This window comes from Apodemus sylvaticus, chromosome 1 (genome assembly GCF_947179515.1).
Source record: "Apodemus sylvaticus chromosome 1, mApoSyl1.1, whole genome shotgun sequence".
NCBI lineage: Eukaryota > Metazoa > Chordata > Mammalia > Rodentia > Muridae > Apodemus > Apodemus sylvaticus.
In genome coordinates this window covers 206655441-206680357 of record NC_067472.1, presented here as the reverse complement: position 1 = coordinate 206680357, position 24917 = coordinate 206655441, and the positions used below count along the sequence as shown (strand labels likewise).

The window sequence follows — 24917 nt, the reverse complement described above, 5'->3', positions numbered from 1 at the left end:
TAGGCCCTTGTCACACGCCCGCAAAGGACTGTTTCCTGCCTGAGTGACCCAGGGGACCCTGGCACATTTAACCACTGTTCATGGATGGGCAGAGCCAAGTCCATTCCCTACAACTCCGCTTCAGTCTAGAAATTATTTACTCCGCCAGCAACAGTAGGGGGCGATAGTGAGCCAGACCTGGAGTCCCAGGCCCGAGTGGCACCTTCCCTTTTGCTTCAGAGGGTCTGCTGAAGTCAGGCTGGCCTGAACTGGCTGCCAAGTTGAGAATGACCTTTAACTTGACTTCCCTGCTTCCACCCCCTCAAGTGTTCCCACGCCCACCCTGACCCTCATTCTGAACCTTCTCCTTCACCTTGCGTGGGGTGAGGGCCACCTATGTTCTGCTCCCAGGGTTGATTGTGGGGCGAGGGGAGGGCGGGCGGGAGGGGAGTCTGCGGGTGGCATTCCCGTGCACTGCTGCTTGCAGACTTACTTCCTAACCGTTCTTTGTCACTGGACTCTGTGGTCCTCTCGGGCTCTTATTGGTGAATTTTGGGTAAGTGCTTTATGGCTGAGTTCCTCTTCAAATTGTCTGGGACCTCTTCGCTGGACAGGTGATGATTTTCAGGGAAGATCAATTAAGGACTGAAGACCCTGGCAGCAGGTGGCCCATCCGGATATAAAACAGCACGAGTTTTCAGATGAAAGCACTGCCTACCTCCATTTAAAAAAAGTGTGTGGCGGTGGGAGGGAGGACAGGAGAGGAGATGGAATGGTGATCCTCCCTCCCACCAGGGCTCAAACACAGGAGCGAGCAGGCACCTCCGCCCACTGAGCCCACTCACAGCCCACACTGTTGAGGCCGTTTTCTGGCGCGTACAGAAGGCCAGTGTTGGACCACAGCTCCTACTGTGTGACATATGCCCTGTTCTGTGCCCTGAGAGGACGCTGACACAGCATTCGCTGTTCTCTATCAGGAAAGATGTTAACAACAGTAAATCATGGAAACTCATGGTTTGGACCAACATGCGGAGAAACTTCATAGCCCAACTAAAAAAGATCTGCGTTATTACTGGGGGTGGGGCATGACTGCCACAGCCTGTGTGAGGACAGCTTCATGGAGTCAGCTCTCCAATTGCTGTCAGGGATCCAAGTTGGACTTCCAGAGTAGAAATTTCTAAATGTGTGACTGGGCTGGAGGATGCGGGCACTAACGGGCAGGTCTTGAACATTGCTAGCCCGCCCTGCTTGAGATCTCTCTCTCCCTCTCTTTCTCTGCTTCCTGGCCCCTCCATGGGAGAAGCTGGCCATGAGAGCCCCCGCAGTCTGGGCCCAGGACAACCACTGCCTTTCCTGACGATGGAGCACTCTTCCCGACTAGCAGCCACCCTGGAGCTGCTCCTGTCAGGTGTCCTGCAGTGTGGAAAAGCACCTTCCATAGCCAGGAGCAGTCCTGCAGGTTGCTAGTGGCTTACACAGAACTCTGGGAACTATGGAATTTTCTGAAAGGTTGACTATAATCCACCGTCTGGCTTGGAAATCAACACCAGCCATGCCCACTGGCCACATTCTCAGTTATAGGATTGCTTCTTAAATCCCCACCACTGAACTGAAGGCTTGAGGCCTCTCAACCCACAGAAGCAACAGAGGCTTCCCAGGCCAGAGGAACAGCAGCTTCTCAGGCCCAATAGTTCCCCCGGCAGCCCCATCATGTCTGTCCCACAGCACACAGCACAGCACAAGTTGCTGGGCACTGTCCTTGCTGAGCCCAGCTCCAGGCTGGGCAGCGCTGCAGGGCAGGGAGAAGCGGGGTCAGCAGGCTCCCTGTGCCCCACCCACTGTGCTGTCTCCTTGCAAAGCCCAGCTAAGAGCAGAGGCTGAGGGGCCTGAGGTCAGACTGCAGCCTGCACAGGTCTCGGGTCGGATGATGCTTCTGTGGCCGCTCTTGTCCTCTGTGATGCCACATCACTGTGAGGCATCCAGAACCAAGCTGTACCCGCTCTGGAAGGGCCCGCATGTGGGGGACACATGCCGATATGGGTTTGAGATGAGGTTTGACTTACAATAATGACTTTATTTTATTTTAACATATTTAATTACAGAACATAAAATAGCTGGGGGGTGAGCCCCAGCCTGTCCCACCCTGAGGCTGCCAGGAGGAGGCCTCCCTGATGACCCTTTGGGGTCTTCCTATGGCAGGGTCCTATTGCTTTACCAGGGGAGGAGCCATGCAGGTGAGGGGCCAAGACCTCCTCTCGGCTCCACCCCTACCCAGGCTGTGCCCTGTCCGCAGTCTCAACTCCTTCCTCTGACCAGGAGCCTGTCGTCTGCTGCCCACGCTGCCCCCACCCCCTCTGCAACCTAAAGGGGAATAAATACAAACTTTACAAAGTAAAAGGGGGTCCAACGTTGCCCTGGGGCGGGGCAGCAGGCCGAAGGCAGGTCCACTCAGCTGGGCAAGCCCTGGCTTCCTGCTGTAGACAGCCTCACATCATTCCTAGCTGCAGCAGCGTGTTGGCGTATGCCATGGGCTTGACGTTGGGGTGAGGCTGCAGCAGGGCAGGAGAGGGACGGTCAGAGGACTTGCCCAAACACAGCAGCACCGCCCAGGCACAGCCCCGCCCCAGGTCACTCACCACTGCTGTGAATTGGTGGAACTGGGGCCGCAGGTCGGAGCCTTGGAGGTGGATGTAGGAGGCTTTGTTTCCCATCTGGTCACTGCAGGGACAGGAACAGAGGGGCTTGTGTGGTTGGGGGCTGGAGGTGATGAGAAGGTGGGAAACAGGGAGGGAGAGAGGTCTGAGACACGAAGGGGATGCAGAGAAGGAGAGAAGAGGGAGACACACTCGCCATGGAGAGATGGTGCTGCCAAAGAAAGCACACTGAAGGGCTGGAGGGAGGGCACGGCTGGAGGGAGGGCACGGCAGGGTGGGGGCAGAGGCGGGAGGGGCGGTGGGAACCTGCGGCCCTGACCTCACGCGGCCCTGGCCCAGAGGTGGACAGTACAGGGATGAGTAACGTGACACCATCAGGCCACAACCCATCCGGGAACAGAAGCCTGCGCAGCCTGAGTCCTGGCCTCTCTATAGACTGAGAGAGAGCAGACTGGGGTGAGAAGGCTTTGTTTCAAGGAAAGACCCGGCACCTGGGGCGGCAGCAGAAGCCCGCCCAGGAGCTCACGATCCCACCATGCATCCGCCCTTAGGTGTCCTTCCTACGGTGCAAATTTCCCACCATGAAAGCTAAAACCAAAACCTGCCCCGGGTGGCTAACACATGCGATGCCACTACTAGAGAGGCCAGGACGACAAGCGTGCTATTAGTCTGAGAGCAGACTAGACCAGACCAGACCAGAGAAAGACCCTTCTCAAAAGCCATACGTTCACAATCCACACACAACAAACCCTGCGGCTTGGGCAAAGAGTGGGAGGGGAAGACGCACCAATAGTTGGGGGCAGAGAAGACGGTGACACAGCGGCCACCATGGGCCACCTCGTAGCCCTCGGCTTTGACTTCATGGCTGCGGATGATATAGTCCAATTGATTCTCTTCCAGGAAGGCCTTGGTGATATCCGGCCCAAACTGGCAGCTCACGCCGCGCTTGCTGACAGAGCGCCCATTCTGTAGGAGCAAGGGGCAGGAGACTGGGTGAATGCGAGCCTGGCTCCACCCCACCTCAGCCCAAACCCACAGCAGACCCCAGCTCACCTGCGGCTGGGGATCTGACCACAGCAGGTCACACATGGGGCCTACGAGGAAGGGAAGAGCGTCAGCCTCACCCTCTCCCAGGCTTCATCAGACAGGCACCTTCCCACTGTACAGAACAGCGTGCTGGGAAGAGCGGTGCTCGCACAGGCTGTGCTGAGTGGGCCCAGGCTTCTTGTCCACAGCCTCCTGTGGCTCTCCACTGCCCCGACAGCAAAGCCCATGTTCCTAACAAGGTCTGTAGCTCTCACGGTGGCCTTCAGAATTATGACTAGCAGGGACCTCTGAGGGCCAGCTCTAGTCACCCCACCCAATCAGTCCCTGCTAATAATGTCCCCTGCACTGGCCACACCGCTACCTTTCTGGTGTCAGCTCAAATGTCACCACCCTGCAGAGTTCACTTCACCCATATCATCCATGTCCTCATTCTGGGTGAGGGATGTCAATGAACGAATGACAGGCGTGTGTCAAGGACTCCGATGTTCCCCGCCAACACAGCCCCCTTCGGACTGCAGTTGCTAAGTCCTCATCATGCCTGCGTGGGTCCAGGCACTCCTCTCTGCCCAGCCCACTCACCTGAGTCTGGGGGCTGCCGATTCCGCTCAATCTTCCGGATGTCATCCAGAGTGACACCATCTTCGCTGAACAGGCCTCCATGCATGATCTAGGGAAGCACACGTCTCTGTGAGGGAAGGCCCCCTCCCCTCCCCCACACCGCACGTTGCCTGCATGGTGTAAGACTCCTCACCAGCACTTTGCCATTGATACACTGTGCCAGCGGCAGCCACTCGAACACCTCGCTGAAGAGCTCGTACATCTGCGCCGTGTACTTGGCCTTCACCTCGCCCTCGAACCCGTAGATCTGGTTCATGTTGTCTGTCTCGTGGTTGCCTGGCCGTGACAGAGGGACAGGAGAGGACACTCAGCCTCCAGTTTATTTATTATATACCTACCTGGCAATCTCAAGTACAGACCTGGGATACAAGACCAAGGCTCAGTGATAGCCGCGGGCACGGAACCTTGACAAGGAGTGCCCACTCGCTACTCAGCTGGACCTCTGTGCTAGGTAAGTGTCCCCAGGGCCTGGTCACACTGCTGTGTGTGAACGTCCCTTTTGTCGGGCACAGTGGACGGCCACACTGAGCTGCCTATGCCAAGTGCTGCGCCTCTTGCGGTGCTGCCGGGGCAGGGCACAGCCTGCTGACCGCACGCGCTTGCTCCGTTCACCAAGTGCATGGCTCCACTACTCTACACTTTACAGACGAAGACAGCCCGGGGAGACAGTGAGACCCCCTCACCTCGAAGTAGATGAAAATGATCTGGATACAGGAGCTTAAAGCCGAAGAGGGTGAGGATCACTTCAACGGAGAAGGAACCGCGGTCCACAAAGTCGCCATTGAATATCTTTCTTGTTAAGGAAAGTGGTTCACGGGGCGGATGCGCCAGGAGGGCAGTCCGTCCTGTCCCCTTGGCTCCAAGGCTCCTGTCAGTATCTCGGAAAGGGGTGTACCCCTGGCCTGCCTGAAGCCCCCAGGATGGCCCCAAGCACACAGCCGCACCCGTCTTGGCAAGGCAGCGCGCTGTCCCCAAGGGCAGTCCTCAAACTACAGGGACAGGTCCCAGCTCTCCAAAGCACACAGCCTAGGAGCCCTGCAGAGAAACTACCCATGTGAAGCCTGTGAGTAAAGGCTCGGGTGTGGCTCCGTGGGCAGAGGATGCTCCGCACACACAGCCTTGGGTGCTGTGTCCAGCACTGCGTCAGCTGGGTGTGGGAGCTCTTGTCCACAATCCTAGCATGAGGGAGACAGGAGGCCAGAAGCGCAAGACCACAAGAGAGCCCCAACCAAAACAAAAACCCAGAGGCAAGAGCACCCTGCTCACCACCCCCATAACCCTGTCACCCCATGGTCCAGACGAAGGGGAGAAGGCAGGAGAGATGGCCTGCGGGGTGGCAGGGCTGCCTGTGTGGCACCTTGTAGCACAGGAGAGAAGCGGGGCGGGCCTACAGGTGACTGTGATAGCTGTAAGATGAGGTCCCTATGTTCTTCCCTGGCAGGCCGCCCTGTCTACATGGGGTAGCTAGCGCTGAGGATACATAGGGGTTGGTCTCTGAGGGTAAACCGTTGAGCTCAAATATGTTGAGGAGGTCATAGAACTGGCCATGGGTGTCCCCGCACACTGTAATCTTCTCTGTCTGAAAGAAAAGAGGCCACCGGAGAGGGAGGGGCCCAGAGAGAGAAGTGGGGAGGGGGCAGAGGGGAATGAGGGGTGAGAGGTCACAACAGACCAAGAAAATCCATGCAAGACACAATGGAGGGGACACAGCAATGAGGGAGGCAGGCAAGTGGGAGGGCCAGGCACGGAGTGGAGGAGGGAAGGATGCCCGGGTGGGTCTCTGGGGTCCCGTCTGCTCGCCCTGCCTTGACCCCCTGCACCCACAGCCCCAGCGCACCTCTTTCAGCGTCGTCTCCACCAGCGTGCTCAGCTTGCAGAGGACTTCCTTCACCTGGACTAGGATCTGCAAGACAGGACAGGCTGTAGTGAGGCTGGCGGGGCGGGAGGACAAGCTGCTGCCCTTCAGAGCCCCTCAGGAAGCCGCAGCTGCCCTGGAGCTACTGGAAGGCCTGGACTACTGGGCACTACCCAGGAACAAGAGAGGTGGCCCTCAAGTGGTGATCTCTTCTGGCCCGTGTGTCATTTAAACATCATGATCAGGGGCTTCAGACATGGCTCAGCAGTTAAGAGCATTGCCTGCTCTTCCAGAAGACCAGGGTTTGATTCCCAACACCCACAAGGAGCCTCGCAACCGTCTACATCTTCCTTTCCACAGGACCCAGTACCCTTTTCTGGCCTCCACAGGCACTGCACAGATGCAGTGTATAAATAAACACACAGGCAAATAATCTAAACATCATCATCACAACTCTCACAAGGGTTTTAGTTCATCTTTTAAAATTTTCCAACATTAAGTCCAAAATAGTGCTGGGCGGTGGTGGCACACACCTGTAATCCCAGCACTTGGGAGGCAGAGGCAGGCAGATCTGAGTTCGAGGCCAGCCTGGTCTACAGAGTGAGTTCCAGGACAGCCAGGGCTACACAGAGAAACCCTGTCTTGAAAAAACCAAAAACCAAAACAAAACAAAAAAGAAACAAGATCGTGTGTTCACAGCATAGGAAATCTTATAAAAAGAACCAGCCTAGAGCCAAGGAGATGGCTTAGTGGGTAAGAGCACTTGCTTGGCAAGGATCTGAGTTCAAATCCTCAGCACTTCTGTGTGTGGGCCTTCAGTTCCAGCACCGAGGAAGCAGAAGCAGGCGGATTTCCAGAGTCTGTGGCGGACCCTCCTGGCACCTGCAGCAGTGTATAGGAGTGGACGTGTGCGCGTACACACACACACACACACACACACACAGTTAGCCTGCAGCAGTGTGTGGAGTGGACGCGCACACACACGCAGAGTTAGCCTGCAGCAGTGTAAACGCCACGGTCTAACTGCAGAGAAGGGTGGAGAACCTTCAGTCCTGCAGTGGGGGCTGGTGTTCTGAGAACCTGCTCAAGTGGCTGAGTTGGGACACACCTGTAATTCTGGCAGGTTATGGCCAGTCTAAGGAATAGAAACTGTTTTGTTCTTTTGATTTTTCAGACAGGGTCTCACTCACAGTGTATCTCTGGCTGGTCTAGACCTCCCTATGTAGACCAGGCTGGCTTTGAACTCAGAGTTGCATCTGCCTCTGCCTCTCAAGTGTGGGGATCAAAGGTATATGCCACCATGCCCTGCACAGCCTGGGATGTGTAGTAAGACCTTGTCCCAACAACCCCCTCAATCACCTTAAACATATTTTGGAGGACTTCAGGAGAAATGAAAACACCAGGACATCTGTTGATACAACCTGCTCACACTGAACATAACCTTGAGAAAAGTCAAGTGTGTTTATCTGCATTTTAGGTTTTATGGACGGCCGTTGGGCTGTCTACAATAGTTAATACTCAACAGTGTCCCATCAGGGAGACAAGGGAGCGCACCACAGCCCTGTAAGGGGCTGTCCTTGTTTTAGGATACAGGTTATGATGGTTACAGTTGATTTTCAAATGTTCCTGGAAAAGCAAGGAATTGCTCCCCACACCTATGGTAAGCATGTGGTTGCTAACCAACCATCTTCCAACTTCTTTGTAGGTTTAACCATTTAAAAAATAAACCTTGGGGAGAAGATGAAGTGTCATCAAACCCAGGTGCAGCCCCTCTGCCAGGCCAGGGGCTGCGAAGGGCTCCTGCTGCTCTAAGGACGAAAACCAATCAAACAGCCAACATCACACTCGGAGAAAACCAACAAATCCACCCGAGAGCCACAGTACAAAATCCTAAAGGAGGGCTGGAGAGATGGCTCAGCGGTTAAGAGCACTGCCTGCTCTTCCAGAGGTCCTGAGTTCAATTCCCAGAACAGGCCCACAACCATCTGTAATGGAATCTGATGCCCTCTTTTGGTGTGTCTGAAGACAGCGACAGTGTACTAAATAAATCTTTAAAAAAAAAAACCCCGAAGGAATCCCACACAGAGTGACAGCAGCCCCTCCTCTGGGTTGCTCAGGCTGGTGGCACAGGAAGTGGCTCCTGTCAGGGCTGAGCACCAGGGGAAGGCAGTGACCACTAGCAGGCTGTGACCTCATCACAGGAGAGGCAACGTGTGGCTAGTTCTGTCATAGAAATGACTTCTGTTATCTGAGACCGGTCCTGACCGTGCACATCTTCTCTTACTCCTGTCCCCAACTTAAGCCAAGCACACTCTTCAAGAATTCCTCTCTCTTACGTTTACTTAAGGTCTCACTTCTGAGCCTGGGCAGTCTTCTAAACTCTGCCCTACACCCCAAGTGCTGTGGTATTAGAAGAGGTCAGTGTAGCCCTCAGCTACACTGGTGCCAGCACTGCCCTGTCCTAGGAGGGTCCCAGGTGTATGTGGCACAGGAGTGTGTTACCTGGTATGCACACTTCCGGTGCAGTTTCTTCTGCTCCTTATACCACTGCATGAGGTCTTTCATGAAGGTGATTGTCACTTTGCCGTCCTCAAGCTTGGGCCCGCTGTACTCATCTTCAATGGCTGGAATGTGGACAAGGGGACTGGTTAGTGAGGGGCTTCCGCCGTGGAGGGGCAGGAGGGGACCTGACCACCAGGGATGCAGTGAGAGATTGGGCAATCAAGTTTTTCATGGTACGGTGGTGCTCCTGGATCTTAGGATCAGCCCACAACTCCTGTAATCCCTGGACTCTGGACAGTTCTCAGTAGTGGCTTCCTGCTTTGGCAACTGTCCTTTGCCCCACATTCCAAACTCAATTAGCAGTGGCTAAGGGGTGACTGCTAAATAATCTCTTCAGATTCAACGCCCAGAGCACCTACTGACCTTCGGGTGACATGGGGATGTGAGCCACCCCCCACCCCACCCCCACCCCCCTCCTGAGTGCACACTGCAGGGGAACGTTAGGCTACACTGCAGCAATGCGCCCAGCTAAAGAACAGTGGCACCGTAGCCCCAGAAATTCAAGGGCCACTGTGCAGATACTCTGGCCAGAAGAAAGATGGCGGCGCACACCCTGAACGATGAAGACCCAACTCTACACGTGGCTTCCCTGTCAAAGCCAAGAGGAAAAGGATCTAAACACAATGTGTCATCACAGCTGGGATGGGGCAAGGAGCCCCTGCCAAAGCCCAAACATTAAGGGAGTCCTCAAACATTTGCTTTATTTACCCCATGTTTGGAAATGTTTGAAAGAGATTATGGAGAGAAATCTGGTCAGACATTGCTTGGCGCAGCAGACATACTAATAATACAAAAATAACAAGACTTGAGATTTTAGAAATAAAAAGTAGGGGCTTTGGCTCACTGACCCCACCCTATCCCTGAGACTACAAGATCAAAGGGTTAGAGGGAATAGAAAAATTCCCATGACCCCTTGATATGCACTGTGGTACCTAAGAATGTAAGGGTTGGAACTGGAGAGATGGTTCACTTGTTGCTCTGACAGAGGTCCCAGGCTCAAGTCCAAGCATCCACACTACCTGTAACTCCAAGCCAAGAGGACCAATACCCTCCTCCTCTGGTCTCTGAGATCACCAGGCACACAATGATGTACATATACACACACACACAGGCAAAATGCCCACCCACATTGAAATAAAATCAACAAAGGCTTCAAAAACTGGCAAGACTGCAAGTTGGAGGGCGACAGGTGTCTTAAAGGTTCCCAGGGGCTGATGCATCTGAACATATGTGATGAACACACACATCCCTTCCTGGCAGGCCTAAGTGCACATGTTTTTTTGTTTTTTTTTAAGATACAGGGTTTCTCTGTGTAGCCCTGGCTGTCCTTGAACTCAGAAATCCGCCTGCCTCTGCCTCCCAAGTGCTGGATTACAGGCGTGTGCCGCCACTGCCTGGCTTAAGTGCACATGTAAAACTGGACCTGAGCATGCTGCCCGAGCAGGTCATATGTGGCAGGGACGGAAGGGCTGGCCCAGGCATGTTCTGTGCAGCAGTCGCAGGCACAGTCTTGACCGGGGCTTGGGTCACAGCGATGCAATGGAGGGGCTTCCTCTACCTTGCTGTAGGACACTGACTGGACTCCATGATGTCTAGGTAAGTCACTCAAGGGACAGTGCTCAGAAGCATCTCACACGGTCCCTGGGAAGGCAGAGAGGAACCCTCAGGAGCAGGGGACCTCTCTTCAAGGCTGACGCTAACAAGCTGGATACTGGCTGGGGAACAGCTTTGCTAAGCAGTACAGCAGACTGGCTGGTGCTGAGGCCCATGTCTGCGCCTGTGCCAACATAGAGTCAGGAAGGAGGCAACACAGAGCAGCCTGGTAACAGATGTGTGCTCGGAGGTTGGAGAAGCTCCCTAAAGCAGAAGCGGCCAGTAAGCGTCAGTCGATCCTAGGCATCCCCAGTACACGTGCCCAGAAGGCCCAGACTGCGGGAAAGGCAAGGCCACGCACGAGCGCTGCAGCACTGCAGACAGCAGAGGCTAGCCACGGCCCCGCAGGTACAGCTTGACGGCTCCTTGAAGAAGTGGTGAGTCAGGGTGATGCTGGTGACCTCAGGGGACTACAAATGGGTTGTGACAAGACCTAACCCTGACACTGCCTCCAGAGATCGCCCTTACCATCTGAGCACGGCATGGAAACATGCTCCTCAGAGCCAGTTCACCAAAGAAGACAAGCACCCAGAGACCTTGCTGGCTAACAAGAGGGGAGATACTGGCATGATGACTCCGTTCTGTAAGCCCAGAACTTGGGAAGCTGAGGCAGGAGAATGATCATGAGTTTGAGGCCAGCCTAGACTAGAATGAGATCCTTTCTGTCCCTGCCCTGATACACAGAAACCCTGGCCTTGCACACCTGAGAAAATCTAAAAGGGTGTGTGTCCCGATCACCTGGCATCTGGAGGATGGGGTAGAGAGGACACAGCTCCTGTCGAGAGAGACAGTGCCACAGTGACCCCACTGCTGTTTCTGCTCCGCCATCTCAGCTCGCCTTCTCCCCCCAGCCATGCAGCACTGTCACAGCGCACTGGGACGGGGGTCTTAGCATGGCACCAGAAACCTTACGCCTGAATTCTTTGAGACCTGATGGGGACAGGTGATGTCCACACCCCATCAGGCAAAATCAAGGCGACAGTGAATAAGGCCACCTCACTCATAAGACATGGTGGAGAAATGGAACAACACGCTTGGCACTACTCACCGTGAGCCTAACCAGAAGGTTCCCACTCTTATGATTACGATGGAGGGGGAGGACTGACATAGAGGGGGAGGACTGGCATGGAGGGGGAGGACTTGGATCGAGAAAGAAGACTGGGATGGAGAGAGGACTGGGGTGGAGGGGGAGGACTTGGATAGAGAGGGAGGACTGGGGTGGAGGGGGAGGACTGGGGGTGGAGGGGGAGGACTGAGGTGGAGGACTGGGGGTAGAGGGGGAGGACTGGGGTGGAGGGGGAGGACTGGGGGTGGAGGGGAGGACTGCAATGGAGGACGAGGACTAAAGAAGACAGCAGTTGCAGGTGGCACCTACATTCTCAGCTGTCCTCTGAAACCTTGCACAGGGACGGTGCAGGGGGATACCGCCAGGCCTACTCACTCATGCTTTCAATGTCCAGAGAGTCCACGACAGAGCGCCTGTGCTCGTCGCCCGCGATGGCCCTCTCGAAGGCCTTCTGCTTCACAATCTTGCTGCACTCCTGGTACTTCATCTTGGCATCTTTGTCATTAGGCTTCACCTTCACCACCTGGCCAGGGAGAGGGAGGGAGGAGGTGTCACTCTCTGGAGGACCAGCCACCTGTCCCAGAGAAGCCACCAGGGGCAGTGTACTCTCATTGGCTGACGCTGCCCTGGGCTCCCACATCCAGCAGGACAACCTGGATGTGTGTCACCAAGGGCTCAGTGTTTACATGCCCACACCGAGCAGAGCAGAGCTGCCCCACAGGGCGGCTTTGGAGGCCAGGGCTTCAGCCCAAGCAGGTGCGCTCACTAAACCACTCTGACCCTGTTACAACCAACCAGGTGTCCAGCTGAGCTCGCAGCCTCAGGTTCCCAGTGCAGCTGGTGGGCGGGGCTAGAGTCTCAGAACAGCTGGGACTCTTGCACCTCAGTGCCCAGTCTAGGAAAGGGGGCCTGCCGGAAGGCCGAGGACATGGCATACAAGAGGGACACCTTGTAGGCAGTGTCGGCAGCGGGCTTTCCCTGGGGCTTTTTTGGGAGACTGGGACTCCAATTTTCCTGTTTCCTCTGGTAATGGGGATAGGAGACACAGCTCAAGTCCCGGCTTAGCCAGTGATGATGGGGGAGCCTGGGTCATCTCAGCTGGCCTCAGTTTCTCCTTTAGGAGGGGACAGTGACAAGAGTCACCCGAGAGCTGTAAGAGTAAATTAGGGCTGGGCGGTGGTGGCTCACGCCTGTAATCCCAGCACTTGAGGTGCAGAGGCAGGCAGATTTCTGAGTTGGAGGACAGCCTGGTCTACAGAGTGAGTTCCAGGACAGCCTGGTCTACACAGAGAAACCCTGTCTCAAAACAAAACAAACAAAACAAAAAAGTGAATTAGGGACCACTTTCCACATTTTAAATATCCAATAGTCAGTTGTGGGCGTGCAACTGTGGGCTACAGTAGTTAAAAGGGCCCTGCCTGCTTTCCGCAAACCCGAATCCCAGGAGCTGAAGCAGAGCTGGCCTGGAGGTGCACGAGTGCAGTCTGCACCCTTGGGAGGCGGAAGCAGGACTGGGAGCAGCAGGCTAGTTTGGGCTATGGAGGGAGCCCCTGGGCAGCAGAGTTCTCGGAGCCTCTGCTAGGTTTCCATAACTGTTACCAGACCCGCCTGATCTTCTGATGTTTAACCCATTCCTCTGAGATTGAAACTTTCCATCCCACAGGGAAAGTCTTTAAGCAGAGAGGTAAACAACTCAAAGCAGCTTTCAGGAAGTCCCCGAAACTGACTGTTCCCTCAGCCTTCCCGCAGAGTACACAATGAAGGCTGTGGGGAGGAGCCCAGCTACAAAGGACAGAGAGCAAACCTAGAAGAAACAGACACTAGTTGAGGCATGGGGGAGATGCTTAGACCAACCGAGCCACTTGGAGAGGGCGCTCTTCAACAGGCGGAGCTTCCTGTACGCGGCATAGTGTATGCCAGGCTCCAGGTTGGCGAGCTGTCACCCATGCTAGAGTCGGCCTTGGTGATGCGACTTGACTTTGAGTCATTTCTGCTCCTACTCTAAGTAACTCCTCGCCTATACTCCTCTGAGTACCCCCAATAAAACCCACTGCCTCACCATGTTGGGGTCCCTATATGAGGTAAGCAAGCATGCGTTACATCTTCCTCCACCCTTGTCACTCACCTGCTGACGTACACGGCCCCCCTAAGATTGGGCTCCCCAGCTTCCATGCTATTAAACAGAGAAGGGAGCCCCAGGGCCGGTCGTCAGGCTGTCCCCACTCCCAAGGCTGAGTGAGTGATCAGCCTGGCACACACAACCGCTCTTCCTGCAGGTGCTCTGCCAGCAGCAGGCAAGGCAAGCCCAGGCTGGGCCACCTGCCAGACAGCTCTGCTGGGGTGTGGGTGCGGCATCAAAGTCCAGGGCTGCCCCTGGAGCTCTTCCCAGGGGGAGGCAGGGAGGCCAGGCTCTCTCCTTCCTAGGATAAAGTCCACATGGCTCCAGGCCTGGCCCTCCAGGCCCACCTTATCTTTTTCTGTAGCTGGGTACGGCCTCTGGTCCCCAGGATGCCAGCTGTCCTGTGGCGGAGGCCTTTGGGTCATGCTGCCTTGACCCACACGTCGCATTATTAAATCTAACCTCCTTTCTGCTCTTCTCCCCCAGGAAGCCCTAAGACTGGGACAGAGCTGTGTCCTCCGCAGAGAATGAATGCGCCATAAAGGACAAGAGGGGAGCAAGCAATTCCTAGGAGATGCGTGTGTCTTCAGGTAGGCCGCAAACTGTGGCGCAAGATGGAGCTGGTGCTGCCACGGCGGGGAGTGGCCCCTCCTCACTGGCTCCTCTGGACGGCTTCCTGGGGTAGCCAGCACCACCCCACTGGACAGACAGCCGGGCTTGTGCACTCCAGCACTCACGGGGCAGTGTGCCCTGCTGCCGCCTCCCACGCCCAGGACACAGGCAGAGCTAACAGTTCCCCGGGTTCTGGGTTCTTGCCTTCCAGGATACGTGTCTTGCTCACTCAGGACCCCCAGTTTCTAGAAAATAGGGAGCAGTGCTAGCACCCCATAGAAGGTTGGACTGAGATTTCATCGCTGAGCCCACCCTTGACCCACTGCAGCAAGCACTCTCAGTGCCAAGGCCTGCTCTGCCAGTGCTGACTGACGAGATGGTCCTATCAAGCTCCTCTCAGGGGAAGGGTGTTTCTCACACTACACGGCTATTCAGAGGCCCCTTGCATCAGAACTTAGTGCTAGCACCAGACATTTTCTCTCTTATGAGTCAGGGTCTCACAATGCAGCCTGGGCAGGCTTGGAACCCATAGTGATTTGCTAGCCTATAACTTCTGTCTCACAAGTTCTGGGATTAAAGGCATGCACCACCACACACGGCCCGTTGACAAGTTTTAAAAAGTGGCATCTGAAGCCAGGTGCAGTGATGTGCCTAATATTCCTGTGATTCTGGAAGCCCAGGCAGGAGAATGGCCCAGGAGTTCAAGGCCAGCCTGGGTAACATAGTAAGTGTGGTTCTCAAAAAACAAAATAAAGGGACCAGAAAGATGGCTCAGCGGTTAAGAGCACTGTCTGCTCTTTCAGAGGCCCTGAGTTCAATTCCCAGCAACCACATGGTAGCTCACAACCATCTGTAATGGGATTCAATGCCCTCTTCTGGTGCGTCTACAGTGTATTCATGTAAAAAACAAAACAACAACAACAACAACAAAAAACAGAAAAAAGAAATATCCATATGGGTCATGCAGTTGAACACTGGGTGAAACTGGATCTGGGCAAGGTGCACATGATCTATTGCACTTTTGAAGAAATGAGATGTTCTTAAAAACTGTTATCTTCAGGGACAGAAGGTACAGTTCTGGGACACATGCTTAATATTTGGGAGGTAAATAGGATTAGATGAGGTTGTGAGGTTAGGCCCCCTTGATAGGATTAGGGACTTTATAAAAACATAAAGATCAGAATGGGAGTGTGGCTCAGTGGTAAGTCTCTCCCTAGAATCCCCCAGTGAGGGGCTGGGGGCGGGGCTCAGCTGTAAAATGCTTTCATAGCCCCAGGTTTCATCCTCAGAATTAAAAAAAAAAAATCCAACAACAAATGGCACTGTGAGCTCTCAGGGTTCACTGGCAGTCACTACTCTAAGCCCTGGGACATGTGTCTGGGAACGTGGATTCACTTGGGTTAGGGTTAGGGTGGAGGCCATTCAGGGCATGCACCCTCCATCATGACACTTGCAGCAGACCAAGGCAGTTCCACTAACAGCTGCATGGCTCTGCTAGCAACAAGAATGCACTCCCTCCACCTGGGAGCAATGCAGACCATCAGAGCACTTCCGTCAAGCAGGTCTGCTGTGGGTGCCAAGCAAAGTGCCCACTTGTTAGAACTCGTGTAAGAGACAGAGACCGGCAAGAACCGACACAGGTTTGGCCCAAAGGGCCAGATAGTGCATCCCACAGCAGAGGAAAGCTAGGCCTCCAGCAGGCAGCCCTTACACAACACACCCTTTCTCTACTAAGTGAATCTACCAGGACATACCCAGCGCCCAGATGAACCAGGCGGTATACCATCAGTGCTACCTCCCCTGCCCAGGGCAAGGACAGTGCCGGGAACTTCCATGACACAGATGGCATGGATAGGAGCCTGACTCTGGGAACAGACACCACCTCCTGGGGTTCCTGTGAGACAGTAGGAATAAGCTACCTTACCTCTGAAGCCGTTTCCTCACTGTAAATCAGGGATCAGAGTGTATTACAAATGTAAAGTGTATCATAAACGAAACAAAACCCACAGGACTCTCAGGCAGGGTGGAGAATATAGGATGGCCCTCCCAGGTCTTGCATGGCTGACTTATGTTCTAAATGCATAGGAAAAAACACAGTAATCCCAACTGAGATGTGACCCAGGAAGGGGTGGGCCCACGTGCAAGAAGTGAGTATGTGCAGGGGGTGTAGCACGGCCCCGTAAGGAAGATTGGCTACCACTAAGAGTCCAAGGCATGGCCCCAAGTGGGAGAGCAAACAGAGACATGCCCAGGTCCTCGTGCCTTTGCAATGCTCTGGCACCAGCATAAACTAGGGGCCAGAGGTCCACTTCACCATGGCCTGGCTTTGGAGGGAATCTGGAGGCCATGGCTGATGCGGAGCGAAAGGCAGGCTCCAAATGTACCCCACTCACTCAACCCTCACAATGACACTTCAGGGTCAGCCTCTGTGTTCCCTTGCCTGCAGGAGAGGCCCGAGGTATCTGAGGACACACACACACCCGGGTCTGAGCTGAGCTGGCCACTGACCGAGACCTCCAGACCTGGAGCCAGTGCCTGAACACTGTGCCTCTGGCTGCACACCTGACTCCAGCCCACAGGAAGAAATGTGCTGGTGGCAGTGGGCAGCATCTATGCTCACGCACGCGCGCACACACACACACACACACACACACACACACACGCATACACAATACACATGGTGTTGTACAGAGTAACAACACTGTCCTCCTGCTGATTTGTGCTGTCTGAGTGCTCAGCTACAGGGCTCCTCCCAGTGACCTTGCAGGAGGCGGCTCCTCTCTACACGGGAGATACATTCACGCATGCACAATGCTTACAGCAGTGCTGAGCCCCCCAAGTGCATACAGGTGAGGAAACTGAGGCTGAGTCACTGGTTCATTTGCTCTAACCAAGGCCACACCCAGTTCCTGACCCAGACCTCGGGGCCTGGGCACATCCCCCAGGAGGGCGCCTGGGGCTGGGAGCTGCCATAACCCAGGCTTGGAGACCCCAGGCTTGTGCTGAGTTCTACAGGGCTGAGAAGTTAGGTACTGGGTGTGGTTCAGCCTCAAGCAGATTCTGCAAAGGGCGCTGGACTTGTCTAATTCCCCACTGACCCACAAAGCCTGGAGTCCAGCTCAGAGGCGGTGTGCCTGCATCTCCACCTCAGAGAGAATGCAGCTAGATGCCAATCTCAGGAGCGTGTTAAAAGGACCTATTCCTCACCCAAAGGAAAGATGCTTTCTCAGCCCAGAGTGACAGATACCCTACCCCAGAGCCACAGCTTCCCAGGAGGTGGCCACTGCTCATCACCATATTCCAGATTAGGACATCAAGGGACAAGGGCAGGGAACAGGTTTTGCTGCCCCTGCCCCGTTCGTCAGTCAGTTCCTTCACCCCTTCCCACTTCCACCCTTTGCTAAGCCTTCATTTGGTTTGATTCTAGGCCACGAGTGGCCAGCTCTCTCCTGCTGGAGATGTAGCTCCTCAGTTTTCTTGGGGCCCTGTGCACATGACAGAGAGGGCAACGTTCAGCAAAGTACTCAGTGATCCATTGCACTCAGACCCCTGAGCAGACAGCAACTGTCTGGAGAGCAATGCAGTCAGGGGCCACACTGGCTCCAATGCCAGCACTGATGCGTATCAACTGGAGCCTCAGCCTCCTCAGCTGTGTGCTAGGGCATCTCATCCCCGATAACAGCCAGCGCGTCACAAGGCTGACTACTGCCGACCATGGACTGTGTGCCGCACTGCTGCAAGTGTGCACACGGCAGGAACCCCTACAACCAGAGGCTGGGCCGTCCGCAACACGCAAAGGGACAAGGAAGGCAGAGGCCAGGCGACTTGCCCAGGGCCCCAGAGCACACGGTGGTCACCATGTAGAACAGGAACTGGCTAGAGGCCTCATGGCCATTACCTGGATGAGCCCTTGTATAGAGGAGACACAGAATGGCTTCTCCCCACCTCTGGTGCCACCCCTCCACATCCACCTGGCTAGGGTGCCGGGAGCTGGCCCATGCCCAAGGCCCGGCTCACCGTCTCGTAGTCACGCAGGGCAGCCCGGAACTTGCCCAGTGCCATGTTGCTGGCCGCCCGGCGGTAGTAACCTTTGATGTACTTCTTGTCAAGCTCGATGGCCCGCGTGGCGTCGCCCAGTGCATAGCCATAGCACTCGGTGCGCAGGTAGGCCAGGCTGCGGTTGCCATAGTAGATGGCATTGTTGGGGTTCAGCTCGATGGCCTGACTGTAGAACTTGATAGCGTTCTCGTAGTCCTTGGCTGTGGAGGAGGAGAAGAGGCATGAAGCTCTGCTGCTGCTGCAGGCACGAATCCACCCTAGGCCGAGACCCTTCCTGCAGACAGGGAGCCCGGGATCCAGCATGGACCTGACCACAGCGTCTGACCACAGCCCAGGCCTTAGGGCTCAGGCCAGTCTCCAGCACCTGCATCAATTCTACAGCCCAGGCCAGCCCAGCAAGGCCCAGGCATCCCCACGCTCAGACTCTCCAGGAGCAGAGGGCTGTGATCTGAGCCAGGCAAGCCGAGACTGCCTGAGCCTGTGGCTGTCCAGATGTGCAGGGAAGGCAGACCAGCCCAGAGAGGGGAAAACCAAGAGGCTAAAGGGAGGACGCTCCTTAGGTTACAAGGAAGAGGTGCAGCAGCTTCAGAGGACCAAGACCCGCTGGTGGAGGGGGGCGGGAGACTACAGCGGGCCTAGACACTGGGCTCTAGGTGTAGAGGGCCAAGGGCAAAAGGTCAGGCTTTCTGTGAATCACAGCACAGCTGGGCCCTGAGCTCGCCATCAACCTCTGGGAACCTCCGGTCTCCTTAGCACAGTACCTTCTGGAGCTCACCTGACACCAGCCACAGGGCTAGTTCAAGGTCAGAGCCCCAGTCAGTGCGGGCAGAGGTAGGTCTGACCCCGCCTCCCAAGGATTCATTAAACAAACAACAGAACCAAGGCCCAAGGTGCCTGAGACCTGCCCAGGCTGGAGGACCATGAGCCAGGGCTACACAGCACCCTAGGACATGTGTGCCTCCAAACAACCTGAGGAGAAAGCCGCATCACCTCATCTCCAGATGTGTGTGTGTGTGGTGGTGGGGGTTCAAGTTCAGAGAAGGAAAGCCTGTACTTGATGTCACATGTCAAGTAGCAGGTGGGGATTCCAGGGCACACAGAAATGGCAGTACCTCCATCCCCAAACCCTTTACTCCCACTACTGTGGTGCCCTGGTGGGAACCTGGCACGGCGCAGGCTTGGTCACTGGGAAAGCAGCCTCGCTCTACTTCTAGGCTGGGTGGACTTGGAGGACTTAGACACCCTCTGGGTACTTGAGTTTCTCCTACATTCAGCCCGGAGGGGGGTGTTCCTGCTCTGACCCCTTTTCCCCCCCCCCGCTCTGTAGAGCACTCGCAGTGGCCGTCATGTTCTGCGTGCTGAACCCACACACCTCTGAAGGAAGGACTGGGTCTGTCTCCCTTCTCCAAGCTCCTGTCAGGTCTGGGGACACAGCCCTGCCCTCCAGGGACTGCTGGTCTTTCCAGGAGCGAGATCTGACCCCAGATAACAGAGACAAGTGCTCTGGGCTCAGATAGCCCAGGGGCCAGAGTCAAGCCCTGGGGTAGAAATGTGAGCTTGAGGTAACAGGCTTCCCAGCTGGGGAAGGAAGGCAGTGGCTGCGGAGGACAGAGGAAGGAGGGAAGGAAGGATGGAGGACGGGAACATACAGACAGAGAGCAGAGGCAGAGCAGCTGGTCCCAGGGCGCAGCTCCGCAGTCCTTCCTGGTTCCAGCCTAAGGTACAAATGTCCCCCAGGAAGCCTCGTTTGAGCTCCCCGGCTGTCCTGTCCTAGCCCTGCCACTCAGGTAGTCTCCCAGGCCTGTGAACCTTCAGCCGGCAGGACCTACAGCTTCCCAGAAGCCACCAAGGCAGGAAGACCAGCAGGCAGTGAAGCCTACAAGAACCCTCCCTGGAAAGTGCCCCTGAGGTGGCTGGTTACTCCAATCAGTGAGGTGAGCCTTCCTCAAGTGGACAGGGCGTGTAGCGGGCACTGAAGTGCAGGTGGAGAGCCTCTCCCTGCAGCCTCAGGCCCTCGGGCGCGACCTCTGCACCTGAGAACCAGGACGGCTCGGTCTCACCCACTCCAGCAGAGAGGGAAGCAGAGTACAGGGAACAGGAGGCCTCCACCATGACGGTGTCTACCAGCTGTTACGCGCATCCTTCAGCTGCAGCAGTATCACCCTCTAGATACAGTGGGGTTCAACTTGTGTATCTGAGGAGACCCCTGAATCGTGATGCAGTACTCCCCACCGTCAACCCTCAGACCATGAAGCCCGCTGGGTGAGCACAGCCTCCTTTCTCAGGAGGAGAAAGAGCAGAGGCTTGCTGCCCTTGGACTCTTGAGTGAGCTGGGGACGAGGCTCTGTCCCTACAACCCTTACGGAGGGGTTGAGCTCACAGACGAACCCTCTATGTTTGGGGGTGGGTCTCCCGGGGTCCCTCCTCCGGCTGAGCCCAGCAGGGAGAGCTGAGCAGAGCAGAACAGAGCCGAGCACGTGGAGAGGAAGGGGAAATCCGCCTTCTGCTCACACACTCTCACCCTGGGCAACAAGTTTCACTCTGAGTTGGCTTCCTCTATAAACCCAAGCACCGCTCTCTGCCACTCCCAATGCCCCAGGCAAGGTTCAGCTCCGAGAGCCTGGCCCCGCAGCGGTTCAATGAAAGCTGCGATCATTCTCTTTATTAGCATCCTCCTAGTGTGAGCCTGGGGCCCCTGCTTGACACTGCCTGCCCACAGTGGCGGGAGGCCTGCATCAGGAAGGGTGCTCTTAAAGCCAGCTCTAGGCCAGGCCCTCTGGCTGCCTGCCCAGCCCTAGGTTCCAGAGAGCCTGAATCTCAGGACCTGGGAGGTAGGGGTGGGGGTGAAGGGTCCCTCCCGACGGCTAGCTCCTTTCCCCACCTGTCCTCAGCAGCAGTAGCACAGCTTCTGGTTGATCTTTCCAGGACCCAATAAAAGATGGTCGTGCCTTCCAACTAATACATAGCTGGGCCTGGTCACCGGGTACTGGCAGCTTCCAACCTTGCAAACCATGCAAGCTGGGCCTACCGTCCTGATAGCATCTCTCACACCCATTAACTTCCCGCCTCCTAGCAGCCCCACCCCGCTAAGCTTGGCCGTCTCCTGCAGAGTCCTACTCTGCTCTAGCCTGGGTCATGGCCTCCCAGCGTCCTGCCCCCTGTCTTAGCAGGCACGAATCTGGACCAGCTTTAGTTCTCCTGGGCCTCAGCTGACGGCTCATGTCCCATCCCACAGCCTGCGGTGCCCTTCCATCTGCAGCTCATCCTAACCCTCTAACCACCTCACTCCGGCCCCTCTCCCTAGGTGCCAGGCTCCACTCACCTTTGGGCCTTAGCCACCTGTTCCCCTCCCCCTCTCCAGGCAGCCAGCCTCAGATCCTCCCACTAGCCTGGTCAAAGGCTCCACCCCTCACCTGTCCTCCCTCCCAGTCTCCTCTCTTCAGTCTGGCCTTTGAATCCAGTCTCTGAACAGCAGGGAGGACTGTACCCAAAGTAACCGGACCACTCTCTTAAAACCCCTCCACAGCTCCATGCCACCATTAGGATGACACCTAAAAACCCACTTGGCCCGCTAAGGCTCTAACTCTGTCCTCACCTTTCTCCTTGCTGTGTCTTCACAATCCTCCTGCCTCAGCCTCCAATGAGCTGGGATGACAGGCATGTACCACTATGTCGGGGCTTATCCCCATGGGGGGCCCACTTTTCCCTAGGGCATGAACTCCTCACCCTCCTCCAGCTCCTCCACATGTTACAGCTGGGTCTGTTTCTCTTTTGGGCCATATCTGAAAGAGCATTCCTAGGGACCCTCACCTAGACTCCCTCTTGCCATCTGCCCCAATTCCCCATGGCCCTTCAGAAGGAGACACTTGTGCCTGCTGGTCCCCAGTTCCTCACTCGCATGCAGCAGCCAGGGTCTTCTGGGCTGGCAGCCTCTCTCTATCACCCACAACTGCTCTGCTAACATCAGCACATTCATCTGGGAGGGAGCAACACCTCCAGGGACTCTGCCTGGGGCTAGGTGCCCAGGCACATGGCTTTCTCTCGGGGACACCTAGCGGAGGCACCTTTCCTGCTTTCTCTTCCATGTCAGTCACTTCTCAGCAGCCCCTTTCCACTGTAAACATGAAAACTGCATTCCAGGCTCTCTCTAGATCCCACTCTTGGGTGATTTCATCCATTCCCAGGGCGTCTCCAACCATAGGCTGCTTACACTCAAAATTTTCTCCAGTCCAGACTGGCTCATCTACGTAGTCAAGGTCCTTTTTCAGACAGCCGAGGAAACCCAAGTCTCTGCAACGACCTCACAGATTTTGCAGGCTCTGGCCCCTTATCTGAATCTTATCTTGTATCAGCCTTCCCCTCAGACCTCCACTTAGCTCAAGCTCCAAGGAAGCCAGGCCGTTTTCATTCCTTCTCCACCCCAGGGTCTTTACACAAAATCAGTGATCAGACCCACGTGTAAAACTCCTTCCCAATTCTCCTTAAAAAGCCTCTTTCTCCAGGCACTCCCGACCTCGCCATCTGAAGCAGACTCTAAGCCGCACTCCCCGCGTTGTCACCTTGACCCAACGTGATCATTATAAGTTAGCAATTATGGGTTCTGCTCGAATCCGAGTCATGTGTTTCATTCACTGCTACAGCCTTTAGAGCCAAGCACAGCCCGTGGCACCTGACACTTACTTAACACAAGTGTACTGAAGGAATGAATGAATGAATGAACGGAGACCTGTCTTCTTCCCACATCGCACTCCAACTCCAGATCACCCTACTCGTTCCCGCTCCACCTCTACACCCCGTTCCTTTCCCTGGATCACCCCAAATCATCGCCTTCCACGATGATTCCTCCATCCCCATCATTCCCTTCTCTCCTCAGCTGGTCGCACTCACCTCAGGCCTCCCCGCCATCACTGCCCTAAACACAGTCACTATTCGGTAGCGCCCTCTTCAGGTCTGACCACCATTTAGCACCTCTGTCCAGGTCTCACATTTGGTAGCACTCACATGTCGGCCCCCTGCTCGTCCCCTATCGTTTAGCAGCGCCTGCCTCAGTCTCCCCAGTGAGCGGCTTCTGCTCGGCACTCCACTTCTCAGCAGCTCTCCCCCGTCTGTCGTCCATCCCGGGCCTCCTCCTCGCGCCGGGCTACTCTGTCGTGCCTGCCCGGCGCCCAGGCTGCCGCTCCGCGTTGCCATGGTTCCCCGCGGGCCTGGCACCCCTACGGCCTGGGCCGCTTGTCCTCCCTCCCTCACCCGGGCCGGGCCGGACGCACCTTTGAAGTAGTCGTTGGCCTGCGTCTTGAGGTCCTCCGCCCGCTTCAGACTGCCATCGGCCGGGGGTTCGTCCCGGGGGGGCTGAGCACACTCAGTCCGCTCGCCCTCCGCCATCGCCATGCCGCAAAGCGACCCCCACCCTGGCAACGGCCGCTCGCGGCAGCAGGCCGAACCGTCGCGAAGGAGTGCCGAGTGACCGCCGCCGCTGCCGCACAAGTGTCGTAAAGCGCGGGCCCCGAAGGCACTCCTGACGCGCCTGCGCGGCGCCCCCCCCCCCCCCCCCCCCGCTTCCCTGCCCCCGCCCCCCTCCGCCTCAGAGCGCCCGCAGGACAAGGTGACCAGAGGGTATCAAGACAGTACTCGTAGAAGTAGCCAATCAGGAAAAAGAGAGGGGGCCTTGAGGGTGGGGGCAGGCCCGGAGGGCGTCTGCTCCCAAAGTTTGCGAGGCTGCAAAAGTTCCTTGGGTCTTGGAGAGCCGGGCTTCCTTTGGTTGGTGATTGGTTTGCGATGCCTCCGGCGGGTGGGGCTGCTTTCAAGGCAGCACCCCAGGTGCTGCCAATCACTGGTGTGACCTTGAACAAGTTTATCTCCTGTCTCCGCCTTGACCCTTCTGGAAAATGGGTAGTTTCTCAAGCAAACAAAATAAAACTTGAACGTTGAAAGGCAAAGCTCTTTCTGAATTATTAACAGGGCACCCCGATCTTTCAAGCCTTGAGCAAATCTCAGTTGTACCGTGTTTGTTCCGGGCCCAAAGTCGGAATCTGAATCTAATTTCTACGCACAGTTCCTTTTTTGACTGTACCTGTCCGGGCTAGTGGGATCACGTAGAAAGTGAATTTTCTTTTGCGGTTTTTTTTTTTTTTTTTTTTTTTTTTTTTTGAGGCAGTATTTGCTCTAATAAATTTGAACCCGGCTTGGGTTGTTCCTGAAGCAACATGACCTTGGGCAAGCAATCATATTATTATTATTTCCTCTGCAAGGAGGAGATAGTAATAGTGCCTGCCTATAAATGCATAGGAGGTCTATGAGAAGCCTGACTAGCTGGCTTGCCCTGCAATCCCAGCATTTGAGAGGCCGAGGAGGAAGATTTATCCTGAGTTTCAGGCCAGCATGAGCCACAGAGTGAGTTCCAGGTCAGCCTGGGTTATAGAGTAAGATGCTGTCTTGATCTCCCCCCCCCCCCCATCCTGTTTCCCAGCTGAAAAACCTAACCCGTGAGTTACAGCGTTTAACTGAGCCGTGTAGAGTACATTACAGGTAGCCTGAGTTTGACAAAGTGAATAAAACTGAAATGGGGGGCCTTTCAGGGGGCGTAGGAAGACCTTGTCCACCTGGGGGAGGCAGACTGACTTCCTGGAGGAGAGTTAGTTCTGAGATCGGAAAGATGAGGTTTTGTTTTCTTTGGCAGGGTCCTGTATAGCCTCT

At 55.7% G+C, this 24917-nt stretch overlaps 1 protein-coding gene across 1 annotated transcript; it reads right to left on the bottom strand.

Moving 5' to 3' along the window:
- Positions 1–2032: 2032 nt before the first annotated feature.
- Ppp5c (protein phosphatase 5 catalytic subunit) lies at positions 2033–23704 on the bottom strand. The gene is made up of 13 exons (XM_052172156.1): positions 23492–23704; positions 18183–18424; positions 11810–11957; positions 8656–8777; positions 6136–6201; positions 5779–5877; positions 4982–5087; positions 4432–4574; positions 4260–4347; positions 3687–3727; positions 3421–3599; positions 2616–2697; positions 2033–2528 (listed from the first exon to the last, which is right to left on the bottom strand). The coding sequence occupies exons 1-13, from the start codon at positions 23610–23612 to the stop codon at positions 2466–2468; spliced, it is 1500 nt and encodes a 499-aa protein (XP_052028116.1). The 5' UTR covers positions 23613–23704; the 3' UTR covers positions 2033–2465.
- Between the last annotated feature and the right edge of the window lie 1213 nt (positions 23705–24917).